Genomic DNA, 19,302 nt, shown 5'->3' with positions numbered 1-19,302 from the left:
GGGAAAGAGAGATCCTGAGTGTCTGGGGAATTCAGTTTATATGTCATTCTTAGTTTCTATGAATTACAGTTTAAAGACTTTGTTTACCTGTTTTCCTTTGATGGTATGGGTATGCAGCGTGAAAGTTGTGCTAGCAATCTCAACCTTAGTTCTACAGATTTCTCACAGTTTGGCCACAGGATAAAAATAGTTCGCTTAATTTTGTGTATGGTATGACTTAAAGACTCTGTTTTCCTGTTATGGTATGGGTAAATGGTTTATTAACAATCCCACCAGGAATCTTCCTTTGTTCTGGCAGGCTTTGAATATAGCTTGGTTTAACATTTAGTTCTTATGTCTCTTCCCTACATCACAACCACAGTAATTTCCTAGGGGCGGGGACCAGACTGAAGCTGGGGCAATCACAATACCCCCACCTGGCCATAGTGATTGGCTCAAGAGTGGGCAAAAGTTCTTCCCTGGGATTTTCTCAGCTGGATCTGGGAGAAAGATCTTTCCTTTCTGATGGCAAAGCTAAGAAGATGTGAGCCCTGGGCCGCCAACGGCCAGATACCTCACATGTGGAAGATGCCAATCTGCAATATGAGAATGAAGTCAACATGCAGAGAAAAACAGACAAGAAGACAATAAGAGAATTTTGATGGTATTCAACTGTGGTTCCAGTCCCTAAAATATCAAAGCTGTTTGTTTTCTTCTTCAAATTTCGTGTAATGATCTCTTTAGTTTTGCGAGTTACTCAAGGTTCTTCAATAACACTCTTTTTCCTTAAGCAAGCTCAAGATAGGTTTCCAACATTTGCCACAGAAGATGCAAGGATGACTTTAGGAACACCAAAGTGCAAGGATGACTTTAGGAACACCAAAGTGAGCACTTGGCACTTCGTAGGTGACCTGAAAATGGTAAACAGAGAAAAAAAGAAGGGAAGAAATGGAGGGAGGGGGAAGCTGGGTGGTGGCAGCAGCAAAGAAAGGACAGAGAAGAGGTACTGTGCAGTAAGCAGGAAATGACTAATCAGAGGTAGAGAATGAGTGAAAGATGCTGGCTCTCAGACATCAAGCTTAGGGGATCATGAGTATGGTCTTGGTCTGAACTGAAAGAGGACCATCAGGAGAAGCTAGTGTAGGGGGAGAAGACACTGTTTGTTTTTTACATATCGATGCTGTGAGAGAGTCCCTTCATTGTAGGGATAAACTCCCTCTTCCGTGCCCAGTCCTATTTTAACCACCCCAGTCAGACTCCCAAGCCATGTACCTGGAACATAGTTGGTGGGACTCAATGAATGTTAGTTAGCTGAACGAATCAAGAAGAATGGCCAGTCAAATCTGGACTCTTAGGAAATGGCAACAACTAGCGGAAAGGCAAACAAGCAAGTAAAGGATATAGAATTGATGTGTTCAAAAAAGTCAATCAACCTAATATCTTACATTATAACATATTTACATTCACAAAATCTTTACATTTTACAAACATCAGAGGAATATTTCAAGAAGGAAGTATCTGTCAGCTGTCAAATGTAAAAAGTGATAAATGATGAGAGAGAAAAGGCTGAATTTAGCAGTGAGGACATAACTCTGGGACCATAACTTAGAGATGAAAAGGCTGAGAAGCTATAGAATTAATAATGGAGTATTAAGAATTAATACCTCTGAGCACCTACTATGTGCCAGGTATTACATGAGTTGCTTGGTTAGAGAACTACAGTCCTGTGAGGTTTAGCTGTGAAAGGACAGGAACCTAAAATTAGCTACTGGCTACTGTAGAGTCAGGTGGGGTTTCTTAAGGATAAGGAAGGCCTAAGCATCATTTACAGGGTGAGAAGAAGGAACCTGGCAAATGAAAGAAAGGTAACAAAAGAAAAGCTCAGGAGATTATAACAAAGTGAAGGGATTAGATTTAGAAAAAGAGAAAGTTGAACAGGAGAAATGAAGAAGTACTAAATGGAGGCAAATATATAGGAGGTGAGTGGGCTGCAGAATGAGAGCACCCTGATCATGCCAGGCTGTCTGCTAAGAGGTTAAGGAAAAATGAGTTATTTAGAGTTGCGTGAGTGAACCCTGAGGTGAAATGAGTAACTTATTACCACCACGCACATGCTCAGCCAACTTTTAAACAGTGGCTATTCCAAATAAACTCATTAAATATCTGAAATTCTCACTCTTTTAATATTATATATCAAGGACTTAAATGCGCACATGGCTCACCAACCTTGTGACAGATTCTAGGATAGACTTGACTTTAGATAGTCCTTCTTTACCAAAATACACCACTGTGAGATGAATCCTCTTGTCCTGATGAATACATACATCCCTAACAGAATTGAAAAATAAAGTTCATTCAAGAAAATGAGGCTCTACTCATTCAGAAAGCAATCACATGAAGCTTTAACAAGAAATTGAACTAGGCATTACTAACTTAAAATAAAATTACATTAATTTTTTTAATTAAATATAAAAGTGGTAATATTGCTGCATTATTAAAGGCATCAGAACAAATAAATAATAACGTATGTATATGTCTAAATGAGTGCAACGCTCAGAGGGCCATGGAAGCAGTCTAACAATGTTGCCAAATTTCAAAATATTTTGGGAACTTTGGCTTTGGTGTTGCCTTCAGAAGCAAATTATAAGCTATTCAAGGAAATACGTCCAATCAGTTCAGAACCAAATAAATAAATATTCATGTTTTGATTCAAGAGTTATTTTGTCTTCAGACTGGCTAGTGCCAGAAATTATACAAATCATCAAGGAATAAATATTTGCCAGGAATGAGATTACTCACTGTAAAGAATAATGTAGCATCTGAAGGAAATTCCAAGAAAGGCAATAAAAATATGCTTTAGAAAATCAGATCCAAGCAAGCTGTTTCAAGCAGGCAAAACTCATTTGGAAGCTTGATTTTTAGATATTCTGTTATAGAAGAGTATTAACTAACTTTTAAATCCAACAATTTCAATTTGAGAATAAAGATGGGTTTCAAAGCATTAAAACTAGCATATTAAAGTATTTAAAACATGGCAACTGTTAAAATAAAAAAGGAAAACTTTCTTCAAATAGTTATTCTAATATGTAGTTAAGTCTTTAACACTTTAGCATTTTAAAATATCCAAATTTAATTATTTAAAAAATGGTTAGTCTCTGCTTGCCACAATGGACTTTCTCTCATTTTTTTAGCTGAATGTTTATATTTCTAGAATTTATTTCAACTTTAAAATTCAATTTTTTCTCAAGGGACTTTTCTGAGGAGATAGCAATGTTCTATATCTTGATTAGGGAGGTGGATACATGAGTATACATTTTATCAAAAGTCATGAAATCTGTATCCCTACAATATGTGAATTTTACTGTATCTAAGTTATGCCTCAATAAAGTTATTTTTAAACATTCAATTTGCCCTAACATGAATTTGTACATAATTATAAAGGTAATCAAATTCAGTTTCTCATAGCTGTCACCCTCAATTTACTTCATAGTTCAAACTGTCAATAACACAATATACTATACATGCTTTGAGAAAAAAGAGAATATCAAAAAAGGAAGTTCTCCGAGGCCTATAAAATTACCCTGTAATTCTAAGTATTCTACTCGATGAAGCTGAATTAAGTAAATCTGCATGAACTGTGATTTTTTTCCAGGCGCACTTAGCCAAATCATTAAGCCCTGAGAGTTACCTGAAGTTCTGCATAAACTGCACAAATGCTTCAGTTCTTTCAGCAAGTGGCACAATGATATTAATAATTGATCTACTAATGTCAATCATCTCGCTCTTCACTTTCATGAGAGGTCCAAAAGGGCGGAAGAGGGTCACATGTCTATATTCCATAAGGTCTGCTTTCTTAAAAAACAGTTCATACTGTGTGCCCTTATCTCTCTCGGTGCGATAATAACCTAAAGGAAAGAGTTTTTTTGTGACGGACAAAAGATGTCGCCATGTCAAAGTTTACAAATTCAATGTGAATACTAATTTTACTTAAAGATCAAAAGTATGAAACCAGATTTGTAGGGTTTTCATTTGTTTGTGAAAATATTTATCCCCACTGTATAGTCAGTAACAACTATTTCTTTAAAAGAAGTTTTAAAAAAAAGTTTGGTTAAATCCATAACATATGCTCCAAATGACAACTACTCCTATTCATATATGATTTTTTTAATAGTACAGCCTATTAGCACAGTAACCTTATGATGAAAATAAAGAACTTAGATCTAGCAATATTAAATTCTAGACCTGAGAGTCAAAACTTCTATTGCTCCATTCAGCTCAATAAAAATGTGTTATTCACTGGCGGTATAAAGAGGGCTACATGGTCCCAGTTGTGAGGTAAGATCAGTTTAGTGACAGAGGCAGAAAAATAAAGAAATAACAATATCGTGATACATATGTGTGTGCACACATAGACACACTGAATACAGTGAAGTCAGACAAAGAAAAATTAGTGTAGATTTAAATACGGTGATTTGAGGTGTCTTTGGGAGAAAAGAATGGAAGTCTTCTGGGCAAGCTGATTTTTAGTGTGACACTCAGGAGAAAGTTTAGACTTACAGATATGTGAGTCACTCTGTCAATATCTGGGAATAAAATGGAGAACACGATAGACCTGGTCCCACTTCTCCCGAGGCTTACAGTCAAGCAGGAAGTACAAATCAGGAAACGGGCAATGCCATATGACAGGCCCTGTGAGAGGGGGACACAGGGCAGAGGCTGCAAGAGCACAAAGGAAGCACTGCTATCTTAGACTTGTAGGTTGGAGACGACTTCCCAGAAGTGTCATCTAAGATGTCTGGAAAGAAGAATAGGAGTTGTTCAGTTCTTGTCAGTAATTACTTTTTTGGTGAGGGGAGTGGCACAGTGGAGGAAAAGTGAGGGACAAAATATGGTCCATGCAGAGAAAAAATCCTGTAAGTGACAGAATCCAAGGAGAGTTAAAAGCAGAAGTTGTAGAATACAAAACTGGCATTGGCTCCTTTCTTTTCAGGCAGATGTGAAGATATTTTACAAGTTACATAGTTATCTCGCTTCTTCTACAGCTTTTGATTCTGCCATAAGCTACAAACATAGAGTGAAAAGACAAAAAGCTGAGCTTGAAGAAGAATTAAAAGAGCTTTGAGAGAAACAACCTATTAAAAATGGCAGAGAGTGACAGCAGAAAAAAGGTGGCTACTGGGAGAAGCCCATTGAAATGCCACAGAAAAGCATGATGCTCTCCCTGATGGCCTCCAAAGGCCTCAAATTGTTATATTACAATACAGCAAGTGATATCCATGATGATTCAAGGTCAAAAAAAACCACACGAGGTATAATGTTAATAGAATCAAGCAAAAGAACTTTTAAGAAAGATTTCTATCTAAAATGGTTTTAAGCCTGCAATTAAATATCTGACAGAGGATATCAAGATGGAGATGGGTGGAGATCTATAATTATTCCTGTTTATATCAATCAACAAATATCTCGAATTTATTGCAGTATTCCTAAACTTTTGAGTTACGTCCCATTCCTGACGTATAAAAATCCCATGCCCTTTCTGCAGTTTGTATTAGGAAAATAGGTTCTTTACTTTTCCAAATTCCAAATATGCTTTTAAAACTATGTATGCTTCCTTGATGTTCTGACATGTGCTTTTCCTCCCTCTAAAATACAGAATTAACCTCTAATCTGTGAAATTAGGTTCTTCTTTTCTTAATCAAATAGTTTTCAAATCTTGAGCCTTAGTTCATACATTTTTAAAAATATAAAAAAGGAACATCAAGACCAGGTAAGAGTGGAATGCAAAATGTACACATGTAAATACACAAACAGCCCTAAGAACCTTCAACTTGGGTATTATTCTTCTGTATAAACTTAGATTCATTCTATTTCCCAGATTCATTCTTATTCTCTACTTTATTACAATCACACTACAGTTTTCAAAAGGCCACTTCAAATTCTTGGTAGAACAAAACAGGTAAAAATTTAAATGTTTTAATATTGTGGAAAATGACTGACTTATATTACCAGCATACAAGGGCATATTGTCACACTAACATATGAACCAACAAATTTTTCGCATTACCTTCTATGAAGTCATTTTCATTAAATATCAGTTTTTCTCCAAGGGGACCATCCTCATCTTCCTGTTCATCATCTTCATCAGGATTATTAATGACCTCCAATCCAGCTTCAATAACTTCTACCAATTCATCTCGCTTGTCTTTTCTAACTGGCTTTTCCTCAGGATGGCGAGTGAGACCCATTTCCAACTGGAACACTTTCATTAAGGTGAAACTTTCAAAGGGAATGACCCCATACTCACTAGGTAGTTTGGCTCCTGTGCTAACTTCAGCTTTGTCAATTTGGGAATGAAGAAACTCTAAAAGATCACTAGGTGCTTGTTCTTTGTTGCCTTGATAGCCTATGCCATTAGCCCCTACGTTTTTTCTTTCTTGCAATGATCTCATCTTCTCACTCATTTCTTGTAATTCTTGTTTTAGTTGGGCAATTTGGCGCTTCAGACTGGTTGCCCTGGTTTGATAATGTTCTTCTTGCTCCTGCAATAGGGCTTGATAATATTCTCTACCATAATTTTCCCCAACGACCCCAGGAAGAGATGCATTTCCATCAGTCTGGGGGGCACATTCCAGAAGGTACAAAAATAATACCAAACTGCAGAGTAAAGCAAGACCCAACAACAGCCAATGAGTCCGGGTCTGAAGAATCAATCCTCTTCTAGGCATTCTTATCAATGTGGACTTGTGTAATGAGATAAGTTCTTTGTTTGTTCATACCTTTAGCAAAAGGTTATCAAAAATTAAAAACAAAACCAGGATTTCCATAAAAGGTACCAAAACAAATTCTGCTGTAGCTTAAAAAATTTCTTCCTTCACAGTCAAGACTACTTGCAGAAATGAGAAAGTACACATCTTCCTGTATTGTTACCGTGATATCCAGAAGAAATCTGATCTACAGAATCAGATAAAATTCCATTACATGGGTGGTGACCTTTCTGTAAGAAACAAATTAGAATCAATGAGAATTTTGTTTCCTTATGTACATCAAATTGTTGGCAGTGTAAACTTAGCTATGTGACCATTATATGTAGAGCAGCATGAGAGGCGCTAATAAAATTGAGAATATTCAGTAAATTCTTGGAAAAACTATTAAGAAAAAATCTTACAAAATACTAAAATATCACATGCAATATACTTTTCCCCCCACACATAATACTATTAAACCAGAAGGTCTACATATCCATAATCTCTTGAATGAATCAAAGAAACATTAAAGTTCTATTTAGCATACTTTGTGTTACATAGACTCTACTGTATTCTAATTATTTAAAAATTCTACTGCTCATAGCTCTTTATTAACATAATATTTTGATTAATACATCATCTCCCACCTACTGCATATCACCATTTGGGAAATGAGTTTCTATAAATTGTTATATTAAGAATGGCTTACTAGAAAGATGTGTTCTTTCAGTTTATTCAATTCAAGCATTCTATTTCACTGATTTATATGGCTCAACTCGGTCACACTGAGAGCCTTACAATTAAGTGGAAGGAAAAATTATTTCAAAAGGTCAGACTTCTGGAAAACACATTAAGAAACATTTTTACATCCGAAGTCCTCCAATAGTTTATTTGAGCATTAGATCACATAATTCTTTTGACCATATTTCACAGCAACAGATTTCCTACAAGCCTGGGAAGGTTTAGAGTCGACATAAAGAAAAACACAAACATTTTAATGTTTATTTGCAGGGTAAATAATTACAAACCTTTTATAAATTTACAAACATACATGGTTTCATACCACAGTTAGTTGTGTGAGCTCTTCCCTGTTTCTTTCTGAACTAAGAATTCTCTTTTGTTTTCATTTAAAAATTTTCAATTACAATTGATGTTCGATTATTACTTTGTTAGTTTCAGTGTAAAGCAAATGGTTAGAAGTTTATATAATTTACAAAGTGATTCCCCTGAATAGTCTACTACCCACCTGGCACTATACATAGTTATTACAGTATTATTGACTATATTCCCTATGCTGCACTTTATATCCCCTTGACTATTTTGTAACTACCAATTTGTACTTCTTAGTCCCTTCACCATCCTCCCAATCTCCTTCCCATCCAGCAACCATCAGGTTCTCTATGTCTATGAGTCTGTTCCTGTTTTGTTTTGTTCTTTAGAATGCACATATGTGAGATCATATGAAATTTGTCTTTCTCTGTCTGACTTATTTCACTCAATGAAATACCCGACAGGCCCATCCACGTTGTTGCACATGGTTAAGATTTCATTCTTTTTTATGGCTGAGTGATATTCCATTGTATACATGTACCACATCTTCTTTATCCAACTGTCAGCTGACAGGCATTAGGCTGCTTTCCATATCTTGGCTATTGTAAATAGTGTTGCGATAAACGTAGGGGTGCATACATCTTTTCAAATCAATGTTAATAAATTTCTTCAGATAAATATCCAGAAGTAGAATTGCTGGGACATATGGTAGTTCTATTTTTAATTTTTTGAGGAACCTCCATACTGTTTTCCATAGTGGCTGCACCAATTTGAAATCCCACCAACAGCACACAAGGGTTCCCTTTTCTCCACATCCTTGCTGACCCTTGTTGTTTGTTGACTTACTATGATAGCCATTTTGACAGACAGGTGTGAATATATCTATCTCACTGTGGTTTTAATTTGCATTTATCTGATGATTAGTGACATTGAACATTTCTTCGTATGTCTATTGGCCATCTGTATGTCCCTTTGAAGAAATGTCTATTTAGGTCCTCTGCCCACTTTTTAATTGGATTGTTAGGTTTTATTTTTGGTGTGAAGTTGCATGAGTCCTATATAAATTTTGGATATTAAGTCCCTATCAGATGTATCATTGGTGAATATCTTCTCCTATTCACTAGGTTGTCTTTTCATTTTGTTGATCGTTTCCTTTGCTGTGCAAAAACTTTTTAGTTTGATGTAGTCTCATCTCGTTATCTCTTCTTTTGTTTTCCTTGCCCAAGGAGATATAGCAGAAAAAATATATATATTTGAGAGCAATGTCAGAGAGTTTACTGCCTATGTTTTCTTCTGGGAGTTTTGTGGTTTTAGGAATTACATTATAGTCTTTAATCCATTTTGAGTTTATTCTTGTATATGGTGTAAGAAGGTGGTCTAATTTCATTTCTTTGCTTGTATTTGTACAGTTTTCCCAACACCATTTACTGAATAGGTTGCCTTTACCCCACTGTATATTCTTTCCTATTTTTAATAATCTGTCATAGATTAATTGACTGTATAGGTGTGGGTTTTTTTCTGGGCTATTTTGTTCCACTGATCTATGTGTCTGTTTTTATGTGAGTATCATGGTGTTTTGATTACTATAGCCTTGCAATATACTTTGATATCAGGTAGTATGATACCTCCAACTTGTTCCTCATTCTTAAGATTGTTGTGGCTATTTGGAATCTTTTGTGGTTCCATATAAATTTTAGGATTATTTGTTCTAGTTCTGTAAAAGATGTCACTGGTATTTTTTTTCAGTGTATATTCTCCTCCCCCCCACCCCTGGTTTTGTTGAAATATAATAGACAATTAGTTGCTTGTATTAACATTGTACAATTCAATGAGTTTTTTTTTCAATTATAGTTGGCACAAATACACCGGTTTCAGTTGTACAGCATAGTGATCAGAGATCCACATAACTCATGAAGCGATCACCCTACTAAATCTAGCACCCTTCTTCCCTCTTACATATTACACGTTATTAACCATGCTAAACTTTACATTTCTGTCTATTCTGCAACTATTTGTGCCTCTTAATCCCTTTGCTATTTTTGTCGTCCACCCCAACCCCCCTCCCATCTAGTAGCCCTCAAAATATTCTCTATATCTGAGTTTGTTTTTGTTTTTTTTCTTGTTGTTCTTTAGATTCCACATGTACATAAAATCATGTGATATTTGTCTTTCTCTATCTGACTAATTTCATTTAGCACAATACTCTCTATGTCCATCAAGGCAGTATCTTTTTCCATCCCCTTCCTTTTAGTCTCTGTGTGTCTTTAATCTCAAGTGAGTCTCTTACAGGCAACACATGTAGGGGTCTTATTTTTGTGTCCATTCAGCCACCCTATCTTTTGGTTGGAACACTTAATTCTTTTCCATTTGAGGTACCTGTTGATAGGAATGTAGTTATTACCATTCCCTATTCATGTTTTTGATAAATGTTTTTTCTTCTTACAGAAGTCCCTCCAACATTTCCTGCAATATCGGCTTATACAGTCATGAAATTCCTTTTGCTTATTTTTGTCTGGAAAGTTCTTTATCTGTCCTTTGATTTTAAATGATAGCTTTGTTGGATAAAGTATTCTTGGTTGTAGATCATGCATTTTCATCACTTTGAGTATTTTGTGCCAAGCCCTTCTGACCTGCAAAGTTTCTTCTGAGAAATCAGCTGCCAGTATTACGGGTGCTCCCTTGTAGGTAACTAACTGCTTTTCTCTTGCTACTGTTAAGATTCTCTTTGTATTTAACCTTTAGCATTTTAATAATGTGTCTTGGTGTGGGCCTCCTTGGGACTCTCTAAGCTTTCTGGGGTTGTATGTCTATCTTTCACTAGGGTAGGGAAGTTTTCCATCATTATTTCTTCAAATAGCTCTTCAATGTCTTGTTTTCCTGCTGGTACCCCTATAACACAGATATTTTTACATTTAATAGTGTCCCATAGAGTCCTTAAATTATTATTATAGCCTTGGCTTCTTTTTTCTTGTCATTCTGATTGAGTGTCCGTGGCTTCTCCATCTTCCATGTAGTTAGCTCAATCCTCTTCTTCGCTCTGCTTACTGCATTTAATATGCTTTTCATCTCAGATTATGTGTTTCTCATTTCCGACTGGTTCCCCTTTATAATTTCCGTTTCCATTTTTTTTTTTATCTCTTTGTTAAAGTTCTCACTGAATTCATCTACACTTCCCCTAAGTTCACTGAGCATCTTTATAACTAGTATTTTGAACTCTGCATCTGTTCGATTGCTCAACTCTATTATTCCTGGATCTCTGTTCTGCTCTCTCATATGGTTTCTGCTTGTCTTCCCATTTTGGCTACCTTTCTCTGTTTCTATGTACTAAGCAAAGTTCCTAAGTCTCCTGGTCTTATTAGTGCAGCTTTGTGAAGTAGGTGTCCAGTGACACAGGCCTGAGAGGGGTTCAGCTCTAGGCCAAATTTAGCCACAGCCTGTGACTCTCCAGGACCACGTGTTAAGATTCAGCAAGCAATCCACAGATGCTGTGCTTATAGTTGCCTCAAGAAGCCATGCCAGAAACTGAGGTCAGTTTGCCACCAGTGTTAAGTCTTGGCGCTGCTCAGCAAGGAGCAACTAACTGACTAGCCAATGATACACCTGGATGTGGCTTGGGTGGGGCTGCAAGTTGGGGGAGGTGGAGTTTCAGGGGCTCTTTTGGGCGGAGTGATCTCTGTTATCCAGTTCGATGATGTCTCTACTATGGTGGCACTGAGTTTGTGCACGGGGAGCGGGGAGGGCTCAACAGAGGAACAATGGATACTGCCGGCACCAGTCAGTGCTGGTGCTCGGAGTGAGCAGGTCGATCACCACGAAAATCCACTTGAGGACGCGGCCCCTTTAAGAGGTGTCTGCAGCTGCTGCTGCCGCAGCCTCTATCTCACTCAGCTGCTCCAACGAAGCAGCCTCATGTCTTCACCCCCTCCTACCTTCTACCACCCAGGTTGATTAATTATTTCTCTCCCTAGTTGTAGTGCTTCTGTTCCTCTAGATCCCAGGCGACTTTCCTTGCTGTTTGCTCCTTGTTTCTGTCTCAACTTTGATTTGGTAGCAAGAAGGATGAACAGAGCCTCTATCATCTACGCCATTTTTTCCTCCACACTTGTCACTGGTATTTTGATAGAGATTGAACTGAATCTATAAGACTGCTTTGGGTAGTATGGACATTTTAACAATATTAATTCTTCCTATCCATGAGCACGATATATGCTTCCATCTACTTATATCTTCTTCAATAATATAATTTTCTGAGTACACATATTTTTACCTTCTTGGTTAAATTTATTCATAGGTATTTATTTTCTTTGATGCAAATGTAATTGGGATTGTTTTCTCTCTTTGATAGTTCATTATTAATGTATAAAAATGCAACCAACTTCTGAATATTAATTTTGTAATCTGCTACTTTACTGAATTCATTGATCAGTTCTGGCAGTTTTTTGGTGGAATCTTTAGGGTTCTCTCTATATAGTATCATGTCATCTGCAAATAATGAGAGTTTTACTTCTTCCTTTCCAATTTGGATGCCTTTTGTTTTTCCTGTCTGATTGCTGTAGCTAGGACTTCCAATACTATGTTGAATAAAAGTGGTGAAAGTAGACATCCTTTTCTTGTTCCCAAGCTTAAGGAAAATGCTTTTCGTTTTTCACTTTTGAGTATGATGTTAGCTGTGGGTTTGTCGTATATGGGCATTATGTTGAGGTATATTCCATTTCCACTTTGCTGAAAGTTTTATCATAAATGGATGCTGGATTTTGTCACTTTTTCATCTATTGATATGATCATATGATTTTTATCTTTCAATTTCTTAGCATGGTGTATCACTTTAACTGATTTGAGGATACTGAACCAATCTTTCATCCTAGGAATAAATCCAACTTGATCATGGTGTATGATATTTTTAACGTCTTGCTGAATTCGGTTTGCCAATATTTTGTTGAGAATTTTTGCATCTATGTTCATTGGGGATAGTGGCCTATAATTGTCTTTTTTTTTTTTTTTAATGTCTTTGAATCAGGGTAATTGTAGCCTTGTAAAACGAGATTGGGACCCTTCCAACTTCTTGAATTTGTTTGAATCTAATCTAAGGATTCTTAACAACATAAATCTCTATTTATGGTTAAACTTAGCATAGAGGAGGGAGGGGAGACCTCTGCCACAGAGAGAACTTCCGTTTTAATGAAGTATTTGTCAAGAAGGATATGTAGGCTTTTAACAGTTAGTTTCTACCAGTGCAGCAGAACCTATGGAGTAAGATCACCAAGGAACATTAATCCTAGTAATTTTCTTACTGATTAGGAAAGCTTGGATGCCTTCTGTGAAAAATGCTGCACTGTGTATTTTTTGTGGCACACAGCCATATGAAATGTAGGACAGATTCAAACTTCTTATGGGCAGTAGACCACAAACAATGGACTTCACTAGCCTTAGCCATTTATTAATTTTGTTAACCAAATGATAACCAAGTATTTTGAAAAATTTAATTCACCACTGAAATAGCAGTATATGTCACATATAGTACTTAGTTTTGTGTTACAATTAAACACACACACACACATATTTATGAGATTGCCACATAAAATGTATAAGTGGGCTGAGTTTTATTATGACAGCATCTGTTTTACTGATTATAAATTTTGTTTTATTGTAAGTGATGTAGAAAAAATATAGGAAAAAATTTCAATATTAAGAAACTAATTAAAAATATAAGGATGCAAAGCTAATATTATTTTCAGGACTTTACCATGCCTCGAACCCTAATTCTTAGCATAAGAAACCACTCAAATTTCATGATTTTAAGAATAAAACTCAGAGGTGTCTCTTTAAATATTTATAAGTTATTACTGGCCCATTTATTAGGGAAAAGACTAAGACTAAAACTGAATACGTGGAAACATAATTTTGTATAAATTAACAAAATTAAACATATTTAACAATATTAAATTCAAACTGTTTTGAAGTGAAACTTGATAACAGAACAGTATGTAATCTAAGCACCCTTACCTTTTATTATATGATACTTCAAATTTTTTTCTTTATATAGACAATATATTTTAAACTGTGAGATATGACCCATTAATGGGTCACCACCAAAGTTGCTGTCATTCTCTGTAATGTGTTTGTATCATAAATAAGGTTTATTCATAGTACAGACTTAATCCCAAGCAACCTTCTATGCATAAACTGCAAATAGTTAACTGTCCTGAGGAAAGAACGAGATATACTGTGGACATGAAAAAATAAGCTGTTAAAGATATGAAATACAAAATCAAGGATCTCAGAGTTGGAAAAAAAACCTAGAAGCCATCAATTCTGATTCTCTAAAACAGACAAAAGAAACTTTCTCTTATAGCCAAGATGGAGTAACTAGGACCATATTTACTCTTACACTTGAAACAACCAATGTCTTGGTTTTCAAGATATTGAACATTAGGTAATAAAGGACAATGATCTATGGAGAAACAAGAAACAAACAATTGCCCAGCTTACTGCCTTAGTTTCCAGGCCATAGCACAGGGAGCAGAACCTAAATAGCCTAGCAGACTCTCTAAATTGATGAAATGGAGTAGTCTGAGAAATCCAAAGCACCTACGTCCAAAGGATACAAACCCAGAGGAGAGAGCTGCATAGAGAGAGAACTCCAGAGCTCTGAAGAGGATACTCTTTGGGTATTCAGCAGAACATTGATCAGTGCAGGCATATGAAGAAACTAAGGCTGAAGAAAGAACCACACAAAAAATTAGAGGACACAGAACTCAGAACTCACACGAGGACAGGAATAGTGCAAGTTCCTGCCAGACAGACTGGAAAACCATAAAATTCATAGAGCAATGGGTAGAGTAAGGTCTTGCCTCAGTAGAAAATAATTAGCTCTAGACTGAATATGGCTCTGGTCCTGCCTAAATCTTAAAAGCAAACCTGAAAGAATCAAATTGTTCTCAAGTAACTCCATAACTACTTATAGAAATATAAAAATATCCAGCATCCAGCAAAATGAAATTCACAATGTCTGGCATCCAAACAAAAATTATCAGGCATACAAAGAAAAATAAATATACAATCCATAAGAAGAAAAATTAATAATCAAAATCGACCTTGAGTTGACTTATATATTGGAATTCACAGAAAAGGACAGTAAAACAATTATTATAGCTGTATTTAAAATGATGTTCATGTTCAAAAAACAGTAAGTGGAAACATGGATGGCATAAAAAAGATCCAAACTGAATTTCAGAAGATGAGAACTTCAATGTCTGAGATGAAAAATACAGTGGATGCAATGAACAGATTAGATACATCAGAACAAAATATTAATGAATTAAAGACGTAGCAATAGAAATTATACAAAATGTAAAAAGCAAAAAAAAAAAATGGAAAACATAAACAGAATACCCAATAAACTGTGTGACAACTTCAAACAGCCTAACAGATATGTAATTTGTACCAAAGAAGGGGAAGAGGGTTAGGAGAAACATTCAAAGAAATAAGGCTAAAAACTGATGAAAATTATCAACACATAGATCCAATAAGCTCAATGAATCATAAATACAACAGTCATAAAGAAAACTAAAGCAAGGTGCATGATAATCTACTGGTCGAATTCTATGACAAAAAGAAAATCAAAAGTGGCCAGAGGAAAAGCACACATCACATACAAGAAATAAGACAGTGCTGCAATATCTTTAAGAACTGAAAAGTAAAATATGCCAACTTAGAATTATATGCTCAGAAAAAGTATCCTTCAGGAGCAAAGGTAAAATACTCTTTCAGACATTAAAAAGCTAAAAGAATTCATCACCATCAGACCTGCACAAGTTCTTCAGGCAGAAGGAAAATGGTATCGGATGGAAATATGGATCTACACAAAGCAATGAAGAACCCCAGTAATGAAAATTATAATATTTTTGTTATTTAAATCCTTTAAAATATAACTGAATAAAATGGAAAAATTCCTAGAAAGACACAAATTACTAAAACTGATCAAGAAGAAATAGTAAATACGAACAGACCTATAATGAGATTAAATTAGTAATAAAAACACTACCTACAAAGAAAAATCCAGGCCCAGATGATTTCATTAGTGAATTTTACCAAGCATGTAAGAATATCAATTCTTCACAAACACTTCTAAAAAACAGAAGAGGGAACACTTCCCAACTCATTCTATGAGGCCAGTATTATTCTGATGCCAAAACCAAATATAGACATCAAAAGAAAACTACAGATCAATATTACTTATGAAGAGACACACAAAAGTCCTCAACAAAATATTAGCAAACTGAATATGTAAAACACATACAAAGAATCATACACCACGACCAAGTGAGATTTATCCCTGATGCAAGGTTGGCTAACCATTTGAAAATCAATTAATGCAACATGCCATAGCAATAGAATAAAGGACAAAACCCATATGATCATGTCAATAGACGTAAAAAAAGCATTTGACAAAATCCGACACCCCTTCCTGATAAAATCACTCAACAAACCAGGATTAGAAGGGGACTTTAGAAGGAGACTTCCTCAACATGATAAAAGGCCTATACAAAAAACTCACAGTTAACTTTATATTTAATGGTGAAAGATCAGGAATAAAACAAGGATGCTGCTCTTGCCACTTCTATTTAACATTGTACCGGAGGTTTTAGCCAGGCAAGAAAATTAGGCAGGAAAGTAAAAAACATCTGGATTGGAAAGGAAGAAGTAAAACAATCTCTATTTGCAGATGATATAATCATGTGTACAGACAATCCCAGGAAGTCATTAAAAATCTATTATAACTAAAAAAATGAGTTCAGCCAGGTTACAGGATATAAGATCAATATACAAAAATCACTGTATTCTATATACCAGCAATGAACAATCTGAAAATGAAATTAAGAAAATTCCATTTACACCAAAAAGAATAAAATGCTTAGCAATTTTTGCAAAAGCAGTGCAAGATTTGCATTCTGAAAAATACGAAACACTGTTGAAAGAAATGAAAGATTTAAATAAATGAAAAGACACTTATCTATGCTCATGAATCGGAAGACTTAATATTATTAAGATGGCAACACTTAAATTGATCTACAGATTCAATACAATCATCCTCAGAATCCTGATTTCTTTACAGAAATTCAAAGCTGATACTAAAATTCGTACAGAAATTCAAAGAACCCAGAAGAACTAAAACAGTCTTGAGAAAGAACACATTTGGAGGACTCATACTTCCTCATTTCAAAATTTACTTCAAAGCTACAGTGATCAAGGTACTATCATAAGAATAGATATAGAGATCAATGGGACAGAATTTAGAGTCCAGTAATAAACCTTTATATTAAGTTAACTGATTTTTTAGAAGGGTGGAAGGTCATTCAATGAAGAAAAAATGTCTTTTCATAAATGATGCGGGGATGATATAGTCACATGTAAATGAATGAAACTGGACCCCACCTCACTTCATATTCAAAAATTAAGTCAAAATGACCAAACTGACTGAAACTGACTAAAGATCTAAATATAAGAGAAAATTGTAAAATTCACAGAACAAAACATAAGTGTAAATCTTGGTGTCCTTGAATTAGGCAATTGTTTCTTATATGTGACACCAAAAGACCAAAGACAAAATAAATAAATTGGACTCATTAAGAAGAAAGACTTTTGTGCTGCAAAAGATATCAAGTGAAAAGACAATCCCAAAAATGGGAGAAAGTATTTCTAAGTCATATTTCTAATAGTAGTCTGTGTACAGAATATATAAAAAGTGACTGTAAATTAATATTAAAAAAAAAACACAATGGGCAAAAAATCTGAATAGATATTTCTCTAAGGAAATATAAGAATAGCCTATATACACATGAAAAGATGCTCAACATCACTAGCAAACAGGGAAATGCAAATCAAAACATAATGAGATAAGACTCAACATCCATTAAGATGTAATTAAAAAATGAATCAAAGATCTAAACATAAAACCTAAAACTATTAAACCAAAGCATAGGAGAAAAATCTTTGTGACTTTAAGTTAGGCAAAGATTTCTTTGATATGATACTAACAGCATAACAGATAAACTAGACTTCATCAAAATTGGTAACTTGTGCTCTCTGAAAGACACTTTTCAAAACAGACCGATCAGCAGTACGGAAACTGAAACAATCATCAAAAATCTACTAAAAAGTAAAAGTCTAGGACCAGATGGCTTCACCGGTGGATTCTACTAAACATTCAAAGACGATTTAATACCTATTCTCTTCAAACTCTTCCAAAAAATTGAAGAGGAGGCAATACTTCCCTACTCATTTTATGAGGACAATATCACTCTGATATCAAAACCCGGTAAAGATAACACAAAAAAAGAAAACTACAGACTAATATCTCTCATGAACACAGATGCAAAAATCCTAAATAAGATACTAGTGAACTGAATACAGCAACATATTAAAAAGATTATACACCATGTTCAAGTGGGCTTCATCCAAGAGGCACAGAGATGGTTCAACATAAGCAAATCAATTAATGTGAGGCACCACATAAACAAATTAAAAAATAAGAATCATATGATCATATCAATAATGCAGAAAAAGCCTTTGACAAGATACAGCACCCATTTATGATCAAAATACTTAACGAAATCGGTATAGAAGGAAAGTATCTTATAAATAAAGGTCATATATGACAAACCCTCAGCCAACATTATACTTAATGGTGAAAAACTAAAAACTTTCCCTCTAAGATCAGGAATAAAACAAGCCTGTCCACTATCACCACTGTTATTCAATATAATATCGGAGGTCCTAGTGAGTGCAATCAGACATGAGAAAGATAAAAACAGCATCCAAATAGGAAACAAAGAAGTCAAATGGTCACTATTTGCGGATGGCATGGTTCTCTATGTAGAAAACTCTAAAGACTCCACAAGAACACTACTAGAAACAAGCAAATACAGTAAAGTTACTGGATACAAAATCAATGTTGAAAACTCCATAGCGTTTCTATACTCTAATAATGAAGTGTCAGAAAAAGAAGTGGAAAAAATAATTCCTTTTGCAATTGCAACAAAAAGAATAAATGAATCTAATGAAATGAATCTAACAAAACATGTGAAAGACTTATATAGTTAAAAGTATAAGACCCTAATAAAAGAAATCGAAGAAGATACAAAGAAATGGAAAGATATTCTGCGTTCTTGGATTGGAAGACTCAACATAGTTAAAATGACCTTATTACTTAAAGCATTACACAGATTTACTGCAATCCCCATCAAAATCCCATCAGCATTTTTTAAAGAAATAGAACAAAAAATCATCAGATTTGTATGGAAGCACAAAAGACTCCGAATTGCCAAAGCCATCCTGAGAGAAAAGAACGAGGCTGGAGGCATCACGCTGCCCGACTTCAAATTATACTACAAAGCAACAATAATCAAAACGGCATGGTATTTACAGCAAAACAGAAACATGGACCAGTGGAACAGAATCGAGAGTCCAAAAGTAAGCCCATGTTTATATGGGCAAATAACTTTCAACAAAGACGCCCAAAACATACCAT

The 19,302-nt window shown here is 35.1% G+C and overlaps 1 protein-coding gene across 4 annotated transcripts in view; it reads right to left on the bottom strand.

Annotated features, from left to right (window-relative positions):
* Nucleotides 1–19,302, bottom strand: part of CSGALNACT2 (chondroitin sulfate N-acetylgalactosaminyltransferase 2) — a 44,083-nt gene that overhangs the window by 20,472 nt on the left and 4,309 nt on the right. For all 4 annotated transcript variants that reach the window (XM_006908368.3, XM_025044330.1, XM_015586610.2 and 1 more), the window contains exons 2-4: nucleotides 6,044–6,973; nucleotides 3,668–3,884; nucleotides 2,206–2,307 (exon numbers count right to left, since the gene is read on the bottom strand). In XM_006908368.3, the coding sequence (XP_006908430.1) occupies nucleotides 2,206–2,307; nucleotides 3,668–3,884; nucleotides 6,044–6,704 (980 nt within the window). In that variant the 5' untranslated portion in view covers nucleotides 6,705–6,973. The remainder of the gene's footprint in view (nucleotides 1–2,205; nucleotides 2,308–3,667; nucleotides 3,885–6,043; nucleotides 6,974–19,302) is intronic.

The sequence above is a fragment of the Pteropus alecto genome, unplaced genomic scaffold (assembly GCF_000325575.1).
Source record: "Pteropus alecto unplaced genomic scaffold, ASM32557v1 scaffold333, whole genome shotgun sequence".
NCBI lineage: Eukaryota > Metazoa > Chordata > Mammalia > Chiroptera > Pteropodidae > Pteropus > Pteropus alecto.
Note: the sequence above shows the minus strand (reverse complement) of the source record. Positions and strands in the feature narration are given on the sequence as shown.